This window comes from Crocodylus porosus, unplaced genomic scaffold, assembly GCF_001723895.1.
Source record: "Crocodylus porosus isolate Cpor-Errol unplaced genomic scaffold, CroPor_comp1, whole genome shotgun sequence".
NCBI classification, from domain to species: Eukaryota; Metazoa; Chordata; order Crocodylia; family Crocodylidae; genus Crocodylus; species Crocodylus porosus.
The window spans coordinates 8,094,521-8,102,110 of record NW_017728925.1 but is presented as its reverse complement, the minus strand read 5'-3'; the positions used below and the strand labels follow the sequence as shown (position 1 = coordinate 8,102,110).

The 7,590-nt window shown below is 43.9% G+C and overlaps 1 protein-coding gene across 1 annotated transcript in view; it reads left to right on the top strand.

Moving 5' to 3' along the window:
• Positions 1-7,590, top strand: part of BRINP1 (BMP/retinoic acid inducible neural specific 1) — a 93,942-nt gene that overhangs the window by 62,565 nt on the left and 23,787 nt on the right. The window contains exon 3 of the mRNA XM_019540654.1: positions 2,753-2,943. Coding sequence (XP_019396199.1) covers positions 2,753-2,943 — 191 coding nt within the window. The remainder of the gene's footprint in view (positions 1-2,752; positions 2,944-7,590) is intronic.

The following is a 7,590-nucleotide window of genomic DNA, read 5'->3' as shown; positions in this document are numbered from 1 at the left end:
TTCAGCCTTCACAAGAGAAGGCTGAGGGGGGACCTGGTGACTGTCTATAAACTCACTAGGGGGGACCAGAAAGGTTTAGGGGAGACCTTGTTTCCCCTAGCGCCCCCTGGCATGACAAGGAACAATGGACACAAATTATTAGAAAGTAGGTTTAGATTAGACATCCACAAGAACTACTTCATAGTTAGGGTGGCTAGGAGCTGGACCCAACTTCCTAGGGAAGTGGTGCTGGCTCCTACCATGGGGATCTTTAAGAAGAGGCTCGATGACTACCTGGCTGGACTCATTTGAGTCCAGTCATTTCTCCCGCCCAGGCGGGGGGGTCGGACTTGAAGATCTACAAGGTCCCTTTGACCCGACTTCTATGATTCTATGAAAGACAAGATAGCAAATCCCATAAGTACATAGACCCAGAACTTGGGTCTTGTTGCCAGGCTTGTTGCCTTTTGGAGATACAATTTTGGAGATACAATTAAAACTAAGAATATAAGTAATGAGATGAAATGTAACTGCTGTGTGATCCATTGTCCCCTCTCCCTATCCATAGTTCTTTGAGGGAGAACTATAGATGGCTGCCATAGATCATGTGGTTAGCTAGAGGCCCATGGGATTGGGGAGTAGGATTTTCTTTATTCTCCTAATATAGGGGAAGGTTTTGCTTGTACCCCTTCAAGGGTGGATATGCCTTTGAGGATGAATTTCCTGATGTGTTTTGCAGCACTGGGGTCAATCTGGTCATGGCAACCTGTAGGCTGGCCCAAAAGATGAGGCTATTTCTCTGTAAGAGGATCTTTTCAACACTTCCCTCAGGACCAGCTGGCTTTGAAAAAGACTCAGACAGCTCAACTATCTGACCTCCTGTTGTGAAAGCCTTGAGAGTATTGGAGAACATATTGCACCTGTAGAACAGACTCAGAACGGCTGATCCAAAGCTCACTGAAATCACTGAGCTCAGATTAGGTCTCATGCTTACAGCACAACACACCTGTATCCCAAATTATGCGCCCTGTGCATGTCAGCTTTGCAATCCATCTTGTATGAGCAAATGACACCCAGACTTCCTGCTGTGTTCGATGAGCACCTGTCTATTTCTGGAGGCAATTCTTGGTGCTCACTGTGATCTGCCGAGGAGTCTTGGAGCCAATAATTCAACTCTGTGTGTGTCCCTGCATGGCTCTTAGGATCCATTGCTTTGTTCTCATTGTTTACTCCCAAGGAAGATACTCTGAGATTGGAGGCAGAGTATTTCTGGTGCAAAGTCCCTAATTTTGGGATCTGTTACCCTAACATGTGAATTTAGTGAGTTTTATGGCACAGTGGAGGGTTGGGTGTTACTTTTACTTAGATTTTTGCAAACTGTCGGGTAAAGAGTGAGGGTTAGTTCTGGAACAGGAATTTTAAGATGAAAGGTTGGTAGGTTGATGTTTTGATTGATGTTAGTACCATCAGGCACCCTAGTGAGTGGTGATGGGATCCAATCAAAATAAATGCATGCATAATTACATTAATTAAAATAATTTAACAGGCAGAAACATGTAATGGATATAGAACCAGACTGGGAGCAAAGAGATATGGGTTCTGATGCTGGCTTTACCACTGTTTTGTTCTGTGCCCTAAATCTTTGTGGGTGTCGTTTTCTTCACCATAAACTGAGGCTGCCCGTGTTTATCAATGCACCCTGATGAAAATTTCTGTGTAAGCCCTGGCTATTGTTATTGCCATTATTAAAACTCATGTTTTATCTGATTTACGGGAATGGAGAAATAAAAAGGAACAGAGGCTTGAGACTTGATTAGACATGCGGTTGCTGAAGACAGTACCGTGTTTATTGCAAGAAAATTGTTTTCAGTGTTGGCTGCCCTCTTAGGGATGCTCAGTCAGGATTTTTCTGAAGATGCCCAGGATTTTGTATGACAGTTTTTGGTGCCCAATTCAAAATGTCTTAAGAACCCTGGTTTCTAAAGAGGATGTGCTCAGGACTTTCTTAAAACAGTTCCCTTCAAGGTATCTTGAAGTGAGACCATAAAATCACTAGATGCTCTTGAAAAACTTAGCCTGTATTTTTTCCAACTTGCTGCCTAGTTCAGAGTTGAAATTTGGGACCCACATTGCATAAGATCAAGGAAAACAACCTGCATTTTCACCCAGGACAAAATCAATCTTTTCAGCAGGTTCAGGAAAAGTTGCTCTTATTTTTCCTATGCTGTTTTTCTATGTTCACATTCAACTGCACTCTCTAGGGATTGGTGAAAACTTGTTCTTCTGAACCCTGTTTGGCAGAACTACAGGCTTTGTGTGCTACGGAAATAAAAAGACATTGGAACATAGTAATCAGACACAAGGCCTGTGTAGTCCGGTGTATTGGCTGTGGCAGGTCCCCAAACCACCTGTTTTAGAGGAACGTGGAAGAACAGTGCACTAGGCAACTCTGGGATAAGCTACCCTCTACAGAGGTAGGGCATGCATAGTTCTGGAAGCTTATCTGAGATTTACCTATGCATTGCATATGTGGAGGTTAATCCACCTGTTGCTCAGACCCTGGTCCTTAAGGTGCTGTGGTATTGTGCAGTAATATCTCCCCTGTTTCCTCTTCTTCCCCTTAGATCTAGCCTCTGAGTTTCATCTGTGTATCCATTTAAGGGCACCCTATATCATTTTCCTCTTTTCTCTCATCTTGCCCTTTCCTCAGTGGTCCTCCCCCCCGTCCAAACTCAGAGCCTTACCCCCATTGTGTTCCTGTGTTGTCTCATAGGGAGTTTGCCCGTTGGAAGGTGAGGAACACAGCCATCGAACGGAGAGACCTACTCCGCAATCCAGTGCCCCTGATGCCTGAATTTCAAAGAAGCATCCGCCTGCTGGGCAGGAGACCCACCACGCAGCAGTTCATTGATACCATCATCAAAAAGTACGGCACCCACATCCTCATCTCTGCTACCCTGGGAGGTAGGTGACAACCAGGACTATTTTTTTATGCAGGTACCTGTGACGTGGAAGTGTGGGGATGAAACATGCTCTTCGTGTCCTCTGCCATTTCGTTTGTATGGTGGTGAACCACAGCTGCTGATTTTCCCCCATGGAGTCCTTGATGTCCTGTCGGTCTTTTGAGAAGCCCAGACTAACTATACACGAGCTCCTTGGCCTAACAGTGGAATATGTGAACATGGTGTTTGTATGATGTGCATGTACCTGTTCTTTGTTTTACAATGGCATGTGTGTCAGTACGTTTTGTGTGAAGTGCGTGTAGCCATAATTGGTTTGACAATAGAGTGCATGTATTGTGATAAGGCATGCATGTGCACACCTGCATTTATCAGCGTTTGGATGTATGAAGAAGGTTTGTGGGCTTGTATGTGTTTGTGTGCATGTGAAGGTGTGTACACACCCACTGAGTTTTGGCCTGCAAGGCCTAGGAGATATTTAACCATCTTGGCTGGGTCTGAATTGAGCCTGGATAGCACTTTATACCATAGAGTGGGTCTATTGATCTTAATGGCAGCACATCCTTGGGAAGCGCAGCTACGCAAGCATCGCAGTGTGGGTGCGTGATTCTGGGAGTGTGCAAACACCAGTATCTGAGTGAGCGAGCATGTTTTAGATAGTACAGGGATGCTAAATGTTGAACGTATATGTGTGCACCTATGTGTACAACTTCTACATCATGCTACACCTTCCATGTGAACTATTTAAAGAATCCCAAGGAAGTGTTCAGGGAGCCCTAAGCAGTTTGAAGGAGCGGGGTATGGGGAATGAAAACACCCACCAACGGAAAAAGAAATCACGTGAGCTGAATATTCAGCTGGAGGTTTCGTCACTCAGGGACAGGAACAGTGGACTTGTTGGTTAAAAGTCTACCGTGTTACCCACACCTTAGCTTCACCCTCTGCCTTGTTTCTTGCAGCTAGATGCTCTCTTCTTTTTCCTGTCTCTGAAGCCAAACTGAATTCAGGAGGAAAGCCGGCTTCTCCCACAAAGCAATGTCACCAGACACGGAAGAATCTAAAATGTTTCATAAAGAAAACTAAGGAATTAGATAATGGTGGGAGCAGCAATTGAGAGGAGTTAGGGGGGAGAGGGGAGGCAGAAAGTCCCAAATTGAATGCAGCAGTGAAAACAATATTATAGGGCATGTTTTTGTTGAGGGAAAATAATTAGTTAAATTAAATGCAAGATCTTATATGCAGGGACTGCAGACAGATCCATGTGTGGGCAGAATATGGTTGACTAAAGGATTGCAGGGGGCAGTCAGTCATTTGTATGAAGAGCTACTGGTGCTGCATGGAAAATTTCAAATGATTTGAAAGTGAATAATGGAAAAGCATTTCCAGTGGAAATATTGTTTTTTTCCCCCTCTTCTCCCACATTCCTTCCTCCCTTCCCTCTTACCAGCTCTACTTGTTACCCATTTGGGGCACGCAGTTGAATAGCTTTTATGGCAAACAGTGGTATTTGTTCTGAAAATATTGCACAGACAAACAAGGCAGCTTATCTCAGGGCTTTGTGCTGCTGCCTATCGCCGTGCTATCTGAGTGCCTTGCACATGAAATAGGTCTGCAGCATTGAAGTCCATAGTGACTTTTTGGCTATGCTTCCTATTCAGGTTGTAGAAAACTCCCTAAACCTCTTGTACATGATCAGATATGGGGGTGAGATCAGACTGACTTGCATCTCTGCAAACATTTCTGGCATGTGCAACTTTGGTGCCAGATAAACGTATATAGCGCTGCTGAAATTAAGTGCCCGTGCCTATTATTGAATTCAGACTGAAAGACTCCAAAATCCTTAACTGCCTATTCAATCCATCTGTCAAACACCATCAATGCTTAAATCTATCGTTTAATAGGAGTGGTTTGTTGAATCAGGGTCTAAATGAATCCTTTGCAGACAGTACTCTTCTCTGTTGAGGGAACATCTCCTGGGGATCACATTTTACCCGGCACAAGACAACAAAGTAAGCAGCCATGGAGGTGAACAGAGTTTTGTTTGTGGTTTTATTTTTCCCCTCCACTGACAGCCTTTCTCCCTTCTTTCTTCCTTTCAAATAACAAAGACCTTCAGTGGTGAAATATATTTTTAATTTCACCCGGGCGAGGTTGTGAATTATTCACGGTGGCTTGTTCCTTTTCCTGTTTTTACAACACAACATTTTTAAATATGCAGAGGCTTGTAACGAGAGCTGCTGGTGGAGAGAATACTAAACGTTCAGTCAGTTCAGATAGTGGGGAGTGTCCAGATTTGAGGGGAGGGGAATAAAGGCTCCATCCTCATGATGAACATGATAAAGACGATGCAGACAAAGCGACTGTGGAGCAGGCATTGTGCATGGAGTGGGACATATTCCAGGAAGAGTTTTCAGGCCAATCTGGATGCTTGTGGTATCAAACAGAGGTTCTCCTAGTAGTCACTGGGTGCGTCTACATGAGAGGTTAACTGCACAGTAGCGCCTCGCAGCACAAACAGCACTAATATGCTACTGCACAGTATTATTAGGCTACTGCGCAGTAGCGACACTAGTGCCAGTGCAGTAATGCCCATTACTATACACTCATTTAGCACTTGATTATATAAGTACTCAACTTAATGCACAGTAACTACACTGCATTAATGAACATGTAGATGCGCCCGCTGTTTCCCTAACTCTCTAAAGACCTCAGGCCTCATCAGAAAACTTTTATCCAGAAAACATCGCTTTTAACTAATTTAAATCTCTATGTGATTTATGACCAGTTGAGGAATGAAAGAACAACATGGGCACCACCCTTTGTTTGTACTCGCTGTTGTACGGAGTTCAGGGAGCCTGTGAGATGAGCCAGTCTGGTACAACTGTTGTCTTTTGCACCCGTCAGCGTTTCAGCTGCTTTTCAGTTACAGATCAGCTCCTTCCCCCTGGAGCCCAATAAAGAGCGAGCCCTGATGCTCCAGTTTAGTTCTGACAAAGGGATTGGTGCAGGGTCATTTCTAGGGCATACTTGCTCAGGGACAGAGAACACAGAGCTGAGAGCTAATTTGCAGGGAAAGCCCTGAAGGGAAGACAACTTTGAACATGGCATTCACTTAATAAACGAGAAATTAAGACTTAATAATGCAGCAAAATCTATTAACCCCTCTTGATCTAAGGGTTGCTTTGACGCACTCTTTTTCTGTGGGGATGCTGTGCTTTTGCTAGTCTCATGCACACAGAGGAGATTTCTAGCAGTGCATGCCCCCCCTGCCACCGTCATTCATCTCTCAGGAATGATGCTCATCTCTCAAGGCATGTGCTGAAGCTCATAGACTTTTTTCAGATTTTTTTCCCCCTCCTCCTCCCAGTGGTGACATCCCAACACTTAACAAAGGGAAAAATAGCAACAACTTTGGGGGCAGAATACAGATCTCCAGGCACCCTAAAAACTTTGGTTTCTTGTAACTCTGCCTGGGGACACCACCAGCTTCGCAAAGTTTACTTAACAGGGTATATCTGGGGCTATCCTTCCAACCCTCAGCTGGGCTGGTGACTGAAATCCTGGTTTTCTACCACCCGGATTTCTGTTTACTGCCTGGTTTCTGTCTAAATGTTCTCTGCTTTGACAACATTGAGTGGAGACCTGGACAAACACCCTTTATGTCTGTGTATGGACAATATAAATGAGGGCATGAGACTTTCTGAAGAATTTAAGCGAGGTGTGAGTTTGATAAAATCCAGGTGCCTACCTCTCTCATGGTAGTTGAATATCTCATGCAGGAAATACAGTTCAAGTCCCTCCTGGGCCATACTGCACTACACATAGCAGCCTAGTCTGGAAATGGACACAAAGCAGCTAATTTATCTCAGGCGTATCCCTAGGAGGTGCAGTGCATTCATTTCAATGACAAATTTAACCCCAAAATACAACCTGTATTTCTGATTCATCCCATCTTCCCAGAAATATCTGTGCTCTTCCTTCCCTGCTTCCACTTATGCCTGGGAGGAGCTCCCTTGCAAAAATATCCACAAAGCCCAATGCATTTTCCTCCTTCAAATCTATTTTTAAAACTCACCTGTGCCATGAAACCTGCAAAGCACTCAACAATGGCCAGGCAGCTGGTATGCTATATGACCGCTGCTTATCCCGCTAATCATAATCAGCTCATTACCTTGTGCTTCTTCCGTCTGTTTGTTGTCTACACCTGTTGTCTCTCATCATATACTTAGATTGTAAACCCTTTGGGCCAGAAAACATCTTTCTGCTATTTGCGACTGTAGTGCTTAATGCCATGGATCCCTGGATCCCTGGCAGAGGTCTCTTGACACTACTGTCAACATTATTCTGGTCAGAAAACAAGTTATTTTACAGCATCCATGAAGCAAATGAAGAGATTTAAATTAACTTGTTGTTGGTTCCCCCCCTCCTCCCCCCCACCAAAAAAGAAAAAGGATGATTCTGCCTTGGAAAATGTCTTTTTTTCTAAGAGGCAAATGATCCAAACCCCAAATATTTATCTGTAAAACAAACAAATCAAAGCAAAATATTCCATGACATTTTTTGTTTTCAGGAATTTGGCTTTTAGATAAAGAAACAAAGGAAAGCTTCCACAGAAAGTAGATTTTTGGTGAAGTTTTGATTTTAACTAATC